Source organism: Rhinatrema bivittatum, chromosome 7, assembly GCF_901001135.1.
Source record: "Rhinatrema bivittatum chromosome 7, aRhiBiv1.1, whole genome shotgun sequence".
NCBI lineage: Eukaryota > Metazoa > Chordata > Amphibia > Gymnophiona > Rhinatrematidae > Rhinatrema > Rhinatrema bivittatum.
The window spans coordinates 71,030,821-71,049,200 of record NC_042621.1 but is presented as its reverse complement, the minus strand read 5'-3'; the positions used below and the strand labels follow the sequence as shown (position 1 = coordinate 71,049,200).

The 18,380-nt window shown below is 41.4% G+C and overlaps 1 protein-coding gene across 4 annotated transcripts in view; it reads right to left on the bottom strand.

The window, feature by feature from the left end:
* Positions 1-280: 280 nt before the first annotated feature.
* CNEP1R1 (CTD nuclear envelope phosphatase 1 regulatory subunit 1) overlaps positions 281-18,380 on the bottom strand; it is a 53,423-nt gene continuing 35,323 nt past the window's right edge. For 2 of the 4 annotated variants that reach the window (XM_029608503.1, XM_029608502.1), the window contains 3 exons: positions 12,712-12,821; positions 4,073-4,190; positions 281-2,385 (listed from right to left, as the gene is read on the bottom strand). In XM_029608503.1, the coding sequence (XP_029464363.1) occupies positions 2,344-2,385; positions 4,073-4,190; positions 12,712-12,821 (270 nt within the window). In that variant the 3' untranslated portion in view covers positions 281-2,343. The remainder of the gene's footprint in view (positions 2,386-4,072; positions 4,191-12,711; positions 12,822-18,380) is intronic. The other 2 variants (XR_003857710.1, XM_029608506.1) reach the window with 2 other exon arrangements.

Below are 18,380 nucleotides of genomic sequence, written 5' to 3'. Positions count from 1 at the left end.
GATTCTGGGAATTACAGCCCACTACGTGATCATCTTTTTCTTGGTAAGATACTGCAATTCGTTGCCATTGCGTTCTGCAACCCACAGCATCTGATTTTCCCCAAAAGTTGCCTCCTGACCTAGTCCTAGCCATGGCTGACCCTGCTTAGCTTCCAAAAATCTGGTAGGCTCAGGCTCACTCACGGTCCTGACAGAGGTGCGTGCACACAAAGATAACTGCCTGCAATACCAGACATGCACATGGAATCACTTTAAAAAAAAAAAAAATCAGAATTCACTGTTTTCATAGAAAGTATTTATTTTACGCACATCTGACCTAAAATGTTTACAATTACAAACACAAATATAATGGTACAGAACACCCCTTAGAATGTAAGCACTTCGCTTCAGCGTTACAGATGTTTAAATCCAATCTGAAAACCAACATTTGAATATGTGGCCTTGCTGCAAAAAGTCTTGGGGTGAGGATGCACTGCATCTTAAAAAAAAAAAAAAAATTGTTTAAAATATTTCACATATGTCTTTAAAAGAAAGAAAAAATAAAATAGTTTAAACACACACAAACTTATTTAAAAAAAACGAAACAAAACACTTCCAGGAAATTGAAATATTTACAATTCTGCCAAGTTCCTATTTGAAAGGATGATTATTACATTGGGTATGCATTAAAATCACATATGTTGGGCATCAACATTTGCTCCACTCATCAGCCGAACACCAGTGGTGCTGCTCTTGGACTTCTGAAATGAACTGGGCACACTAGATGGACCCTAGTGTCCTCCTTTCCAAATCAAGGGCTTGAAATATTTTACCCTTTTGCTTTTAAACAAGCACCACTTTTCCATCACAGCACAAATTCCTGCATACGGTACATGATTCTCTGACAGCAAAATCTTATCTGAAGAAAAGAAACCTAAATGCACTTCTGGACAGTTCTGAAAACATTATAAATTGCATTAAAATGCAATAACCAGAGGGACGGTAATCCCAGAAGCATTAGCTATTCACTATGATAGCCATGAAGCTAAAACTATCCCAAACACTGAACAGACTAAATATATAAAAAATATAGCTAAATATAAATAAATATATTGCTTTTTTGTCTCTCTTTATTTAAAGAATGAAAACCCAACATTCTTATAAATGGCAACTGCACTGGAGAAGACCGATGCAAGTGCCAACAAGTGGATTCTCATTCTTATTTCCTAAAAAAATAGTAAAAAATGAAAGAAAACTTCTTAAAGGAGTGGGGCCCCCTCATAAACAAAGGTCCTTTAAAAACACTCATTTCCCTCGGCGGGTTGCCAAGATTGTCATTCGAGCAGGACTGCTAAAGGGATTGCAATTGTGAGGGGGATGGAAAGCCGGAGGCTCAAACTTACAAGGGATCTCCAGCTCCTGTGTGCTTAGGGCTGCTTCCTCCGCACGCCTAAACTGAAGAGCGGCTGATACCATCAACGTTCAGAAAAAGCACAGATGAGAAGGCGAGCGGCTATCAGAAACCGATATGGCACGTCACTAATAGACGCCACCCAAATGAAAAAACAATCCAGCCAGAATGCAAGGTTAATTTCCCTGAAAACATATTTCCTTATCTTTGCCCATTACATGCGGGGGGGCGGCGGCAAAGATAAGGACATAAAAATAAATAAGGCAGGGTTATTCACCAGTTTCATGCAGAAGGTAATATGCAAGCAGGTAAACATGGCTGCTGTATGTATGTATCTCATAGGAATAAAAAACATTTCTATGGATATGTAGTTTTTTTTATATAATAAAAAGCCCACTTTTTAGTTTTTCAAAACATTTCCTTCCCCTAGCAATCCATTTTCTTGTACTCTGACAGCAACGAGGAATGAAATGAAAACACGCCGACAGTAAGCACATAGATAAAAAGTTGTGGGAATGCCAAGTGTATATGTCCTTTTGAATACTGATACATCGGAAAAGAAGTCCACACAAGATGCTTACAATTGGCATTGATTCTCTATTTACAGTAGTTTGCAAAAATATATTTTAAAAACACGAGGTTCCATTTTTATGCAATAGTCGAACTGTACATACTTCATTCACAAGTTGCCTTCTTTGTTATAGCTGAAGAACCAAAATCACAGTAATACTGAACTGAAGAGAAACCTATTGAAAGCGCTGATGGTATGAGGCACTAGACCCTGGGGGATTTTGCATTCATCTGTCCAAACAGGGCACGTTACCCACCTTTTGAATTAGGTACTAATAAGACTTTACATTCACATGCAGTTGACAAGTCCCAGTACGGCTTGCTGCTATGTTATCTTAAGGTAGAGGCAGACTATCAGTTCCTGTGATGAAACGCAAAGATGGCTACTGGACATGGGGCCTTGGTTTCAAAATTAGTTTTCCAGTCTGCAAAAAGAGCATAAAACAAGAGTAAAACAAAAAAAAAAAAAAAACCCACACACAACCTATTCAAAACTACAAAAACTGTTGCGAAATACCTGGGTTCAGTTCAAGCCAGGCTTCTGTTTATTAGGCCAGCTGGTACTGGGGACATAGCAGAGGGGGTGCACAAAGCCCCAGGAGAGAGCAGCAGCCATGGCACCATGGCAATAGTTAATGATCAGAATCAGGGTGCTGGGTGTACTGGGTTTGGAGGGAATGCTGGGCTGTGGCCCCTGGCAGAGGACTGTCACTGAGATAGCTGGGGCTAGACAGAGCAGTGAGGATGTTACAACCGGGGGCACAATTCCAGGCGGTTGTGAAGGAAGAACTCAGGATGTAACAGCCACAGCTGGAACCCAGAAGTGCAGGAGAAGGCAGAGTTGCTTACCTGTAACAGGCGTTCTCCTAAGACATGTCACATGTGGGTGACATCATCCAATGAAGCCCAGCACGGAACACTTGTGTCAAAATTTCTAGAACTCTGACTAGGCACACTGAGCATGCCCTACTCCACGGAAACCAAATAAATAAATAAAACCCATCTAGTTCTGAATGAAATCAGGAGTGAACATTTTTGGTATCTTTAATGTTACCTTGCCTTGCATTTAAGAAAGGTAATAAAGTAGTTGAGATGCAGATTATGGAATCTCTTCTCAGTCCTTTCAGGATAAATTTTGGACGTCCACGTTTTTAATCAAGAGGACGCAGCAATTCCTCTAGGCCAAAAAACTTTACAGCTAACAGGTCTTTTGTATCTGCACAGACCTACCGCACCAGATCGTATATATGTAGGTAAATACATTTTCAACAGATATAATAAACTCAACATTTAATTTGTGTGTTATCCATCTCCCTTTGCTGCCAGACAGAACAGCAAGAGCACTAAAAAAAAAAAAAAAAAATCCCCGTATAATCCAAAATTGGCTGCAAGTAAGAGGGGTGAAAAAGGGAGGCATATAAAAATATAGGAAATAATATTCCCAGCAGGGGGATACAATTAATGGCTGAGACTGAGGGTCACCCAGAAATCGCTAACTCCAGTTATGCGGCTTAATACCAACATTAAAGCAGCTGCAAAATCAAAAGTATCCATTAGAAATCAGTTCCTTTTTTTAAAATACATAACCACATGCACAACTGAAACAGTGAATTTGTTTACATTCTCTCTGTAAAACTGCAAAAGCAGTTATTTATTCGGTATTTGTGCCTTTTTTGGTGGAGAATAGGCTGACAGTTTCCCCCTGCTCCCTCGGGCCTCCAGCTGAATGAGAATGGGAGCTAAAATCCAACACCTTCATCCTTAAATTCCTGGGGATTCCCCCAGCTCACTTAGTCCAGTCATCTCAGTGACAGTCTTTAAGCCAAGGGCCGTGCAATCGTGGGCCCTACACATCTGGACAGTAGGTGTCATTGTTGCGCAACGACTGGGATTACCTCTCCTCAGGGACTGGGGGGCACTGCCTCTTCAGCATATCCGGGCCTGGATAACCTGGCAGCGGAAGACCAGGCCAGCCCCAATATGTTTCCAGTCTGCTTTTATCTGTGTCAGCGCCATGTTCTTAGAAGAGCAGCTCATGTTAACAAACATTTTTATATACACCGCAGACAGCTGTTTTAAATAGTTTAACAGATGAAAATGCTATAAACTTGCCCCAAATACAAGCAGCTGTGTACGTTCTGTGCTTGTAGACAGAGTAGAACGCCTAATACTCACGTCATCACACGACATGTTATATTCCGCCAAGACGGTTCGACATCGTGCCGCTATTCTGCATGGGGTGTTGTCAAGGAAAGGCAGTTAATGAGGTTCTTCATCTAAAGGAACACTTAAGCCTAAGAGCTGTTCCTGACTGATTCAACCACCCGGCAATTATATACAATTCCCAGGAATTCTCACTGCAACCAATCACTTCTGTGGCATTTCAAGCTGCTAAACAAAATCTCAACTTAAAAACGCACTTGTTTTTAAAGTATGATAGAGTTCACTTCTGGACAAAATTAATGTTACATAAAATAAAGGCACCAAATCTTTTCAAGTCAGTTTGCTTCCACAATCCTGAGTCAGTCAAAAGGATGTTTATTGGTACCTATTTCATATTGTTAGTTCTTTCCCAGTTAAAAGATAGTCCTTCAAGGAAGCAGAGCGGGTAGACACACCATTGTCTATCACTCTCTTCCCCAGATGGCCCAGCCTTAGCTGGGAGAGAAAGAAAAGCAAGAGGAAGGTAGGATAGTAAGACAGAAGTTAACCCCTTTGCATCTCTATTCATAACATTCAGCACGATCAACGTACAAATCAGTTGGGTTATAATGCTGCTCTGTGGGTGTATAGCCTTATGATACAGCACTACACATCTTTCAAAGGGTCAAATATTTAACATAAAAAGATTGGTAGCAATGTCACCTGGGGACTTTTGCACATATTAAAAAAAACAGTCCCATCCAAGTACTCCACCCTCCAGCTGAGTCTACTATGGAATCCACACTCACTAGTAAATCACAGTTGGATGGGCAAGAAACAGCCCAAGACATTGTGAAATTAATAATATTGTTTTCCTTCCTTTTAATCCCTTCAGCTTCATGCCACCTCCTCTAATGACATGCCTGTTTCAGCTAAATTACTCTTAAAGCTTGAAAGAAAATTGTATCATCTGGGAACTATCTACTTAGGAAATGTTGTCCCTCTTAACCATTAGTCATAACTGTTTAAACAATTGTTAGCCTTACCTTAAGAGGATATCACCAGGGGTTGTAAAATGGCATTTGTTAACAAATGTAAATTTAATTGCAGCTCTTCAGGAACAAAAGCCACACAACTGCCCAGCCCTGTCGCTGCAATCTGTATCTTTGCTGTTGCTTCAGGGAGGTGAATTAGCATAAGTTTAAAATCTCTTGAGCATCAGAAGCCTTGATGATCATCAGCACAGTGTTAACTACTACAACAGTCCCTCATTTTTCCTGAGCATTCAGAATTCAAGCACCTCATCACCATCATTTATTTACATCACATTTAGTTTAGGGGAAAGATGAGAGACAATTAGAGTAGCTAAGGTTAAATCCTTGATAACTGATGTTCCTGCTCACAAGTTTCCTAGGTGGCCTAATTCAGCCATTTTTTTTTTTATGTACCATGTTGACAGCAAGGTTGCTTACCTACGATAGGTGTTTTCCCCGTATACAACATACAATAAGCCTTCCATATGGGGGTGATGTCATCTGTCAGCACAAATGCGGAATGAAGCAGCGTTCTCCCCCTACTCTGAATCTTCGAAAAAAACCGCCGACCATGGGAGCTCCTCCCAGATAATCTGTAGCTAGTGACTTCAATTTCCGGGAGGAGAGAGGTATTGTGTGGTTTGTGTGTATGCTGTCCACGGAGAACACCTGTCACGCCCCAGGGGATGGACTGCATCTATTTTTTGTAAATCCGTTTCTAAAGATGGAGAAGTTGAAGGATTTTAAATGCACAGATACCTTGAGCTGATGCTCCTTTATATGAGCTATTGTAGCAGATTTTGTTCTTATTTGATGCTGGATTACCTTATGCAGTAACAGTTCTGACTGATGGTAACAAAGGGGGCCGATGCAATATTCGCGGAAAGCAGGCGCTGGCTTTTCGGCGCCCGCTTTCTTAAACACATGCATGGCGCCCTCAAGGGGAGGGGGGCACCATGCAATATGCAAATTAGGGGGTCACGCTAGCGCGACCTTAGCGCCTCCTTGCTAACACGACCCTTCGGTTACCGGTGGTCTGCCAGTTATGAAAACCGACGCCGACCATAGCAGCAGAGATTTTTTTTCTTTTTCTTTTTTTTTTACTTTTAAAAAAAGTACAGAAAGTTTTTTCAGTGCGCTCAGGCAGGCGTTAACAGCTGAGCGATAAATGTGAGTCATTCACTCCGCGTCGGACGTGCATTAAATAGGCGCTGGATTAGCGCCCGACGGTGGGTTAAACGGTGCGCTCGGCTGAGTGCATTGTATTGCATCGGCCCCAAAAACAGATGCAGCTGAATAGTCAATTAGAAATGGTTTGCTTCTCAGAGTCATAGTTTACAAAAAGTTGTGACTATTTCCTAATGCTTTTTGTTCTTTGAAGGTAGAAAAGTAAAATTCACCTACAGCCTAGTGAATGAAGGATTTGTTCTTGTGACAAAGAATGTGGTTTTGGGGAAAAAAGTAGGTAATGTTATGGGCAGATTTAAATGAAAAATAGGACACTTTAAATATAAATTCTGAATGAAAACAAAAGAACTACTCTGTCCTGGAAAAACTGTAAGGATAGGTGACTAGTGCTGATAATTCACTCACTCTTTGTGCCGAGGTAAGCACAATAAGACTAATTAACAAGAAAGCCATTTAGATTTTTTGTCAATGGTTTTGAGAAGAGGATGAAGAAGGGCATTTAGCACTGTATTAACATCCCATTGGGACACTGGGTGCTTCAGAGGCAGCTTTAGGTCCTAGAGGCCTTTGAGATGATTAGATCTTGCGATATAGGATGTTGTTCCATTGGAAATAGTAGGCTGAGACGGCACTCAAATGAGATCTTACAAAATTGTTAGTCTTGAGACTTGAATTGGAGAGATACAACAGGTATTCCAGAATTGAATTCTCAGAGGAAAAAGAGTCCATGCTTCGAGAGAACACCAATTCTTATAGCTTTTCCATTTGAAAAATTGTAAAAAAAGAGACAAGTATGGAAAGTACAACTTGGTTAATTTGCTGTGAGTAAGAGAAAACTGGATCACTGAGCTTTCAAAACATCCAAGCCATCAGACTTAGAGATGAAAGAGCTGGGTGGAGAAGCTTACCGTCAAACTGCGCAAGAAGGTTTGGAATAAGAGGAAGCCTCATGGGGGTCAGTGTTTGACAACCAGACATGACAAGGAAACCACAGCTGGTGTGGCCAGTAAGGAATTATAAGTATGATCTAAGTTCTGTCGGTTCTTATTTTCAAAGTATTTTTGTATTAGAGGTATCACTGGAAAGGTACAGAGGACTTATCAACTCCAGTCCAGCTGGAACATGGTTGAAAGTTGTTTGGTGAACTGACCACTTGTGAGGTTGAAGTTTTCAGCTTAAGCGAATTAGGAAAATATTTGTCTGTTACCCAGTTCCATATTTGCACAACTTCCTGGCAAAGAATTCTGGATCCCATGCCACCTTACTTATTGATGTGTAAAACATAGTGACTTGATTGTCTGCCTTCATTTGGGTCGCGGAGCCTCATATACAAACCTTGAAGACCTGAATCACTTTGTGAATGGCTCTCAGTTCTAGAAAGTTGATGTGATGGGAGTATTTTGTCTGGTGCCCATTGCCCTTGGGAGCAGAGTCCTTGAAAATGAGCTCTCCATCGCTAGAAGGATGTGTCTTATTTCTAAACAGGACTGAGGAGGAAGGAATGGGCAGCCAATACTCAAATGAACAGTATTTGCCCTTCACTGGATGGAGTTCTTTACAGTATTTATTACTGTTGCGATGCTGCTCGCGGCTAGGCCCACGAGCAGCCTACCTCCGCCGCCAGTCTCCCAGGCTGTCCTGACCATCTCTCGCAGCCTGGAGGCCGCCGCCAGTTTTACGTGGCAGTTGGAGCCATCGCTGTCCCGCCTTGTGGCCAGGAGGCCGCCCAGGTTTTCCTTCTGCATGGTGGGCTATGCCGCCGTGCTTCCTGCAGCTAGAGGAGCCGCCGATGCCTCTGGCTTGCCTTGCAGCCTGGTGCTTTCCACAGCATGGCTGCCGCTTTCTCTAGTCTTGCCTTCCTTAGGCACGCGGCCACACCTCTTCTCCCTTCTAAAAGGGCCCATGGGGGGAGTAGCCTCACGGTCCCATTCGATAATGTCATCAGGGTGTCTTCACTTCAGCCCTATAAAAGGGCCCTTCGCCAGTCCTCCAGCGCCTTCGCAAGGAGCCATTCTGCTCCTGGACATCTCTTCATCTCCAGCTTCAAGGCACTCCGTTCTTCATGGGAAATCCTTCGTCGTCTTCTGTGGTTCCTGGACCTTCGTCCTGTCTTCGTCCATGGTTCCTGGTCTCTCGTCAGATCCCGTGTCCTTGTCTTCAGGTGTTACGTCTCCAGACGTCCTTCTCTTCCGGCTTCTCTCCTTGGAAGCCTTGTCCTTGGATGTCCTGGTTCTGGATTAGACTCCTAGCTTCCTGCTGTCCTCTGTTCAGCTTCGAGATGACCTTCTGGTGTGTTTTCCACACCGGGTCTGAAGTTTAGCCTTCTTCTGGTTGATCTGTCAGGTGTGTTGATCACGCTGGGTCACTGTAGCCTCTGTCCAGGTTGGATGCTTCTTTGAGTGTTGCCCAATTCCTCTTCATGCTGAGTTTTAACCCTTCTGTCCTCTATCCACTCATCAAGTGTCGATGTTCCTCTCTTCATCCTGAACCCTCAGCCTTGCCTTAGCCTTGTCCACTCGCCTAGTGTTCTCGTCTGACCATGTCTCCAAGTGTCTTAGTCTTGTTCCAGTACCATCGCCTGTCCTCGACCTCTGTCCGTCCTGTTGCATCTGCCATTTCCAGGCAGCAGGTCCGAAAGGGCTACCCCAGAGACCAGCATTGTGTTGCTGGGTCTCTTCCGATTCGTTCAGGTTCGGCAGAGGTCAGGGCTCCCAGTCTTCAGCCTGTCCGCCCTTGCTTGGATAAGTCTTGCCTGCCTCGGTGCTCCTCTGCAGTCGCGCCGTGGTCCAAGGGCACACTAACCTCCCTGGAATTGGGACTGCTCCCTAGCGCTCCCGTGACAATTCAAGGATTCTGTAGTTTTAATAGTTGATTTTTCTGATTATATTTGGTTTTCAGATTCTACTGAGCTTCTCATGTGCATTCAGGCCAATGGAACAAACACTATCGCTGCCATATGACTGAGCATTTGCATAAAAGCTGGGCTGTAACTTGTGACATTTGAAAATTTTCTTGATAACGTTTATTAGATTTTCTGCTGTGGTCTTCCGCAAAAAAAGCTTGCTGGATTTTCATGTCTAAGACTGAACTGATAAAGCATACGTTTTAGAAAGAATCAATGAAGATTTGCCCCAATTGATCAAGAATCCAAGGTTTGCATACAGGTTGATATGTGGGCTTCTTTGATTGAAATTAGCCAATCGTCCAGGTACAGGAATAGAAGAATGTTTTGTTTCTAGAGGTAAGCGGATACTACTGCCAGGCACTTGGTGAAAACCCTAAGTACTAGGCAATTCTTCTCAAGAAGAATCGCTGTTTTTTAGGCTTCAAGGGACACCTTCAGTCATCTTTTTAATGGACAAAGGATAAGAAAGGTCTTCTGGCAGAGTCTCATGAATGTCTGGAGGGGCCACCAGATGGTGATGTAACCCACCATAATGAGAAACAACAGAATCATCATCATTAGAGTCCATGAGATCCTCGTAATCAGAAATAACTATTGGGGAATGCGAATGACTTGCTTGAGGATGTTTGAAAAATGGCACATTGAGGAGGCTGGAGGAAAGGAATTGCTGTATTACACCTGGGCCATGTTGGTGTTTCCCTTTGACCTTCCTTTCTCACAGTGCTGCTCTCATCGGGAGGTACGTCTTGTTCCCTATATCAATGTGGGACCTGTGGTACACAGCCAAAGCCGCACACCCCCTTCTGACAAATCTTAGTAGTTATTTCCTATGGGAACGAAGAGGAAAGGGAGACTTGTATTTTCATCTGCAGTCTCTGTGTCAGCAAGAGGCCCCCTGGACACTCATGTACAATGTCTGACTGATTCCACTCCTCGTGGTAGGAGTGGTGATAGGGCTGAGATTTCTCTGAGCATCTCCTCTGCCTCAGCCACCAGAGATAGTGTATTAGATGACTGTAGTTCCAGACGCCGGGTTTGCAGGTCCATCTAGAGGAGAAACTGCTGAAGGGAGCGTTGCTATGCCAATGTGTCTTCAGAAGGAGAAGGTGGGAGGGGCTTTGTCGGAGCCTCCTGATATCTCTCTGCAGGTCATCTGGCCAGCTGTGACATTGCACGGAGTGCATGTTGATGTGGACTGTATCCCAGGTATGTGAATTTTCATTAGAAGCTTCTGTTTTCACTGAGATTGAGAAGCATGTGGAAGAAATGAAAACCCAAGTTGCTTGCACTAGAGATCAAGTTTCTATGCTGCAAGTCATTCATTCAATTAACTTCCTTCTTCATAAGTTAGAGTCTCTTGAAAATGTTGCTAGACCTAAGAAGCTACAATTTTTTACATTTTCCTTAGACTAGATTGTTTACAGCTGATCAGATTTTTAAGAAATATGTTAATGATATATTGCAAATTATATGGGATAAAGATTTTCCTTTGTCTACATGCTATTCTGCTCCAGAGGCAAAGCAGGATGTGAACGATGAAGAGGGAGGATTACATATTTTAGCTTTTCTTGAAAGTTCTGATTTAACTAAATTTCCTACAGTCCTATTGTTTTTTGTTCAAGCAGCCAATAGGGATCTGGTTTTAAGAGAAAAACTTTAAACGGAAACACGAATTATGTTGCAGTCAGAAAATACAAATTTTCCGCAATGTATCTCAATTTACTCAGGCACGCAGGAAACCTTTTCTTCAACTGAAGCAATGAGTTATTGACCTGAGTGCTACTTTTTACTTGAATATCCCTGTAAATGATAATTTAATCAAGAGATTAAATTAATTTTTTTTCTGAACTTTTGCCCTTGGAGCAAATTAGAGGATGGCAAGTAGATAGGGGTGTCTTTTGGGGAGTAAGACTAAAAGATTTCAGATCAGCCTGCTTTGTTAAAAATATCCTGCTTTTTTTTTTTTTTTTTATTTCCTCTCAGTCTCTCTTAACGGGGACTTGGAATGGAACTCCTTGTAGTTTCATTTTTGTTCGTTTGCTTAATTCATTTACATGAATTTTTAATGTTAAATTTACAAAAAAAAGAGGGACTTTTTGCAGCATTAGGTGAGGAAGGCTCATCATAAGGGCTTAATCCAATGTTGGGAGTGACCATATAATTAAAAAAAAAAAAAATCTTTCCATAATTTATTGGTAAATGATTCAGGCAGAGGAGGTAGGGAGGGATCTCACATTCCTGCTGCAGTTTCTTTAGGGCTCATCACAAGAGGTGACCTAGCTGTTCCACTAAGATATCTGACTGATGATGGTTTTGGAGAATGCGACAGAGCCTTTAACAAGAGAGGATATGCGTTCAAGCAATTTGGACAGAACTGGCTTTGATTTGCCAGCAGAACTAATGCAGGAAGAATGTGCTGTTGGTGCCGGGAAAGAACCGCGCTTCGGCTCTAAGATGTGCGCGCTCTTCAGAAGCGAAGAAACCTTTTTTTTTTGGCAACTAGGCAGCAATCTTTGGTGTCGAGGAGCTACGAGTGTTACAACGCCAAGGAGGAAGAAACTTTTCTCTCCAAGCTTGACTGCCACTTCGAAGCCCAAAAGGAGTTTGATTTACTGGCTGAAGTATTTTGTGTTTTCCGGTGCAGTATCAGAGAAGCAGGTGCCGCAGCATTAAGCGAATCATGCAATACGGCACGGTCTTGCTTCCTCTTCTTAGATGAAGGTTCAGATCTTCCAAACATTTTTGCTTACTTTTTTTTTTTTACTGTTTCGGTTTCTACTCACAGTAGGGTCACTTTGACTCTCTAAAATTCTGACTCCTCTTCTGAGGACAACGCAGCCACATGCAATTTCAACTTCATTTTACAACAGCGCAGTGCCCACGGGGACAGGTCACCATGGGCCTTACATGCGCTAGTATTATGGGCACTCCCCCTAAGCAGCAGATACACTCTGAATTGCTAATTTGTTGTGACAAAGTACACAATTTAAACGTGCTTTACCCTTAGTTGAGGATTTTGGCATTGTTAATATATTGTTTGGGTTTACCTGAGAGAAGCTGAGGAAAAAGAAAAAAAGAAAAAGAATTTAAATAAAACACGTGAAAAAAACATTTGCGCAAACTGCAGTGTTTTGAAAAGAAACAAAATTAAACGAAAAGGAAAAAAAAAAATACTGACACCCCGCAGCAGTAGTGGGAAAGCATCACTTCTGCACACCCGAGTGGACAAAGTAATCCGAGAGAAGCCCGCGCACGAGGCAGCGGCGCGGGAATTGCTGCGCATGCTCTGCGAGACTTCTCTCGGAAGATTCAGAGCAGGGGAGAGCGCTGCCTCATTCCGCACATTGGTGCCGGCGCGGGACACGTCGCCCCCGTGCGTGTGGCTTTTTTTTTTTTTTTTTTAATGCCGGTCCACAGAGAACCAACATACGCAGCACGTGAACTCTTCCGTGTGATCAGACAGTAAGAAGGCAAAAGGATACATGGACGGTGCAACCACTCTTTTGTGTATTCCAGCAAAGAACAAACCTATTAGAGTGATGCAACTAATGGTGAAAAAAGGATGATTCCACAGAGATGTAAAAAAGGACACCTGGGAAAAGCAAATAATTTTTGTATTAGATACTGAAAGAAATTAAAAAAAAAAAAAAAAAAAAAGACGACAATACCCATGAACACATTTGTGCTTATAGCTCTCTCACTGTATCTTCCAACTGTGCCCAATTTGGTTAAAATTGCTGATTTAGACTGGTAGCCTCACTACTGCATCTTTCTGGGCTCTCCAACTAAAGCAGCCTCTGCTCCGGCCAGCACACAGGCATCAGGACATTTTAAATTTATGGCTACAGGATACATTATGCCCCCCACCCTCCCCAGCCTGGCCATCACAGTGACCAGTGCTTGGCAAAGAGGCACAAAAAGTGTGGCTCCCTCTGAAACTAAGCACAAGTATGTACCATGGATTGCAGGTGACCAGGACCTGCCGTCCTTCCAGGGGCTGTGAATGTTACATCTGCAGGAGCCAGAACCCACCCAAGGTCCCCTGTACGACAGTGCTGCCACCGGCGCAATCTCAAATGTATTCCTGTAAAGAGAATACACTGAATATATTTAAAAGATTTATAACCCACACACTCCAATGTTCTTGGTAGGGAACAAAATAAAACATTCATAAAATCAGGACATACAAATATTCATAAAGACACAGCTAGTGAGTTTACTATAGCTGCCTATGACCTTTCATACTAACTTACCTGAACTTAGGGATCTAATTCAAAGGCACACTGAAACAGAAAGGTTTTTAGTGCCTTCTCGAATGCTTGTGTGTCAGAGACTATAGCTGTTCAAGCAAAAGCATTCGAGAAGACGGGGCCGGCAATGTAAAATATGTCTCAACCACGTATGGGGATTGCAATGAGGATTCTTCGAACAGACCCCGGTGAGCAGACCCGAAAGCACACAAAGGATTATAGAAACAAAGAAGAGATGTGACCCATGGTGATGGAGCTTGAAAAGCATGCCGAGTTTACATACAACCCTCCACTGCACAGGAAGCCAGGGAAGGGAGCAGAGATATGTGATGCCATTCATAGATGGGCAGCAGAATTTTGGATTGTTTGAAGGGCTTGACAGTGTAAGGATGGTCATGTGTTGTAATACTGGATGTGAAAATGAAAAAGTAATTACATTATTTGCATAAGCGTTTCAATAATGGATCCTTCAAGTGAAATCCACATTGAGAAAGCTACAGCAGAGGATGATTTATGAATCCCCTATAGGAAGTGCACAGGATACTCTTGTGCACTGCATCCCATTCCAGTGATACGTGACTTGTGTCTCTCTCTCTCAGCCACTTTACGAATGGACAGAGAATTTTCAAAAATCATGTTCAAAAGAAATGGTTTATTGCCTTTGCTACAGAAAAACTAACATGTTACCTTGTTTTAATCTTAAAATGGAAATATTGGCTCCACTTTAATGATGTGCTAGGTGCTGTATATGAAATAAGCACACTGTTAAACACAGGTTTTTGTCAATAGTGGGAGGAGAAATTCCTTTGAACAAGGTGTTTGTTACTTTTGGCAGGCTAACAATATTCTAGTTCTGTTTACATCCAAAGATTATAATAATGCATTTTAGGTCATGCATTTATGGATGTTGATCTAGGTTTTCTTTTTTTTTTTTTCTTATTTAATCAAGGATCATAGCCATTATGGACCTCACATCTAACAAGTAAAAGTAAAAGCTACAGCTGTTTAACTTTGAGTTCATAACTGCAAATCACATTTTCCCTCATGACAAACATACATCTTAAGTGCTTCAGCCAGACCTAAAAGTTATTTAGGTTGAAATGCTGTGTCATGGAAGTACTAACACCACCACTATACATCGTTCTGGGAAAAAAATAACTTCCTATTAAGAAGCTACTCTCTCTCCATCTGGGTGGCTTTCTTTCAGATGATGTTCACCTGGCAAGAATCTTTCTTCACCCTTCCATTATAGTCATAAGCACATAAGAAATTGCCATGCTGGGTCAGTCTCACAAGGTCTTCCTGCAATTTATCACAATCTGCTTGTGATTTAACTACTCTGAATAATTTTGTATCTGCAAATTTGATAACCTCACTCGTCGTATTCCTTTCCAGATCATTTATATATATATTGAAAAGCACCAGTCCAAGTACAGATCCCTGAGGCACTCCACTGTTTACCCTTTTCCACTGAGAAAATTGACCATTTAATCCTACTCTCTGTTTCCTGTCCTTTAACCAGTTTGTAATCCACAAAAGGGCATCGCCTCCTATCCCATGACTTTTTAGTTTTCCTAGAAGCCTCTCATGAGGGACTTTGTCAAACGCCTTCTGAAAAACCAAAATACACTACATCTACCGGTTCACCTTTATCCACATGTTTATTCACCCCTTCAAAAGAGTGAAGCAGATTTGTGAGGCAAGACTTGCCCTGGGTAAAGCCATGCTGACTTTGTTCCATTAAACCATGTCTTTCTATATGTTCTGTGATTTTGAATTTTAGAACACTTTCCACTATTTTTCCTAGCACTGAAGTCAGGCTCACTGGTCTATAGTTTTCTGGATCACCCCTGGAGCCCTTTTTAAATATTAGGGTTACATCGGCCACCCTCCAGTCTTCAGGTACAATGGATGATTTTAATGATAGGTTACAAATTTTAACTAATAGATCTGAAATATTTTTTAGTTCCTTTAGAACCCTGGGATGCAGGTGATTTGCTATTCTTTAGTTTGTCACTCTGGCCTACTACATCTTCCAAGGTCACAGTGATTTGGTTCAGTTTGACTCATCACCCTTGAAAACCATCTCCAGAACTGGTACCTCTCCAACATCCTCATTAGTAAATACAGAAGCAAATAATTAATTTAGTCTTTCTGCAATGGTCTTATCTTCCCTAAGAGCCCCTTTAACCCCTCGGTCATCTAACAGTCCAAACAACTCCCTCACAGGTTTCTTGCTTTGGATATATTTTTAAAAGTTTATGAGTTTTTGCCTCTATGGCCAACTTCATTTCGAATTCTCTCTTTGCCTGTCTTATCAATGTTTTACACTTAATTTGACAATGCTTATGCTTTTTCCTATTTTCTTCAGATGGATCCTTCTTCCAATTTTTGAAGGATTTTTTTTGGCTAAAATAGCCTCTTTCACCTCACCTTTTAACCATGACTGTAATCGTTTTGCCTTCCTTCCACCTTTCTTAATGAGCGGAATACAAATGGACTGCGCCTCTAGGATTGTATTTTTAAACAATGTCCATGCCTGTTGAACACTTTTAACCTTTGCAACTGCACCTTTCAGTTTTTTTCTATTTTCCTCATTTTATCAAAGTTTCCCTTTTTAAAATTTAGTGTTAGAGCTGTAGATTTATTTGTCCCCCTTCCAGTTATTAGTTTAAATTTGATCATGTTACGATCACTGTTGCCAAGTGGCCCCACCACTGTTACCTCTCTCACCAAATCCTGCGTTCCACTGAGAATTAAATCTAAAATAGCTCCCTCTCTTGTTGGTTCCTGAACCAATTGCTCCATGAAGCAGTCATTTATTTCATCCAGGAACATTATGACTCTAGCAAGTCTTGATGTTACATTTACCCAGTCAATATTGGGGTAATTGAAATCTTACACTACTCACACAAAGGAGTCGGCGGTTAACCACAACGTATAATCTAAATCACCCAAAAATGTGGAACCCAAATAACAATAGAATTGTTAGCCTAAGAAGGTGTCAGCAAGCCTTGACGTTATGTGTCACTTTCAAACAGACACTAACCGGTCTTCTCTATCATTCACCTTCATCATAACTTTAATGCAAAAACTATAGTATTTTTCTTTTTTCTTTTTCAAAAATCAATTAGTTAAAAGTGTCCTCCATTATTATAATGAAAAATGACTCTTTCATACATAAGATGGTAAATGAGCCCTACACGGGCCGGTGTTTCGCTTGAATAAGCTTCATCAGGGGCGTATAGAGATACTTCAAGATAGAGCCATAAATCTAAAATGAGATCAAAATAAAAAGAGAGGGCATTGCATACTTGTAGAAAGGTGAAACAATTACTTATCTTATCTCGTAACACCACAGCTACCGTTTTTAGACGGGACCAGACGTCTCAACCATCTTGGAAACAAGGAAATGGAGGAACCCGAACCGAGGCTAGCGTCTCTTTAAATACGTCATCTAGATGACGTCAGCCATCAGCAATGAATGAATATCAGAACACCTGTCAAAATACACTGAATTCAAAAATGATCCAAAATTCAGCCTAAAAATGAATATAAATCCAATTCACTGTTCAAACCAAAGGGATGAACTGTTTTTAAACGATAAATCCACCGCTGTTCAGACTGTAACAATATACGTTCTCGATTGCCCCCACGCCAATGTACAGGGACATGATCGATTGCACAAAAGCGTAAATCATCAAATGAATGTCCTAATTCAGTGCAATGAGATACTAAAGGTTCCTTAACTCTAGCATTTCGAATATTAGAACGATGCTCTATCATTCTCGTCTTCAACAGACGTTTTGTTTTTCCAATGTACATTAGAGAGCACGGACATTGAATTAGATAAATGACCATGGTGGATTCACAAGTAGTGTGGTGTTTCAAAAATATTTTATAGCCAGAGGGAACAATCATTTGACCTGAAATTGTCAAAGAGGAAGAACATACAGAACAGGAACTGCAGGGCTTATGTGAACCTGGTAACATATGCAAAGTATGTGATGTCATAGAAGTGTCAGATTTGACTAAAAAATTTTTTTAATTCATAGCCCGAGAAAATGTAATACGGGGAGGTGTATTGAAAATGACGTTGGTTTGTAGAACATGCCAATATTTGAGTATGGATTGACGAATCTTGGATGCCACTGAGGAATACGGTAGAATGCAGGTGTGACGTGAGGAATCTTCTGCTGATCGTGGCAAAAAAAGCCATTCGCGATGCGAATATTTTGCACGTAAATAGGCTTTTCTAATGCTTGAACGAGGGTATCCCCGGGCTGAAAAACGGTCACACAACATTTTTGATTGTACCTCGAAATCCTGCATATCAGTACAAAGTCGTCTAAGACGAATAAACTGACTAACTGGTAAGTTACGTTTAAAATTTCTAGGATGTGCACTGGAAAAATGCAAATAAGTATTTGAACAGACTGGTTTCCTAAAAAGTGATGTAACAAATTTCCCATCAATAATGGTAATTCTTATATCCAAGAATGTGATGGACTGAGTTTCAATGGTGGCAGTAAATTTAAGATGGCAATTTAAAGCATTCAGCCAATCTAAAAATAGTGCAAAAACGTCTTCATTCCCTTTCCATAGTACAAAGACGTCATCAATGTACCTTTTCCACACTAGTAAATGACACTGATATGGATGATCATGAAGCCATTGTTCTTCAAAAAAATGCATATACAAATTGGCCAAATCAGGGGCCATGGTGGCCCCCATAGCAGTACCACACGTCTGAAGAAAAAATTCTTGATTAAAGGCAAAAAAGTTCTTTTTTAAGGCTATTTGCAATAACTGTACCAGAAAGTCAGTAGGAATTCGATGAGGTCTAGGTCGTTGATCAAAAAAAGTTTCAGCAATATTAATTGCCTCATCTTGTGGGATCG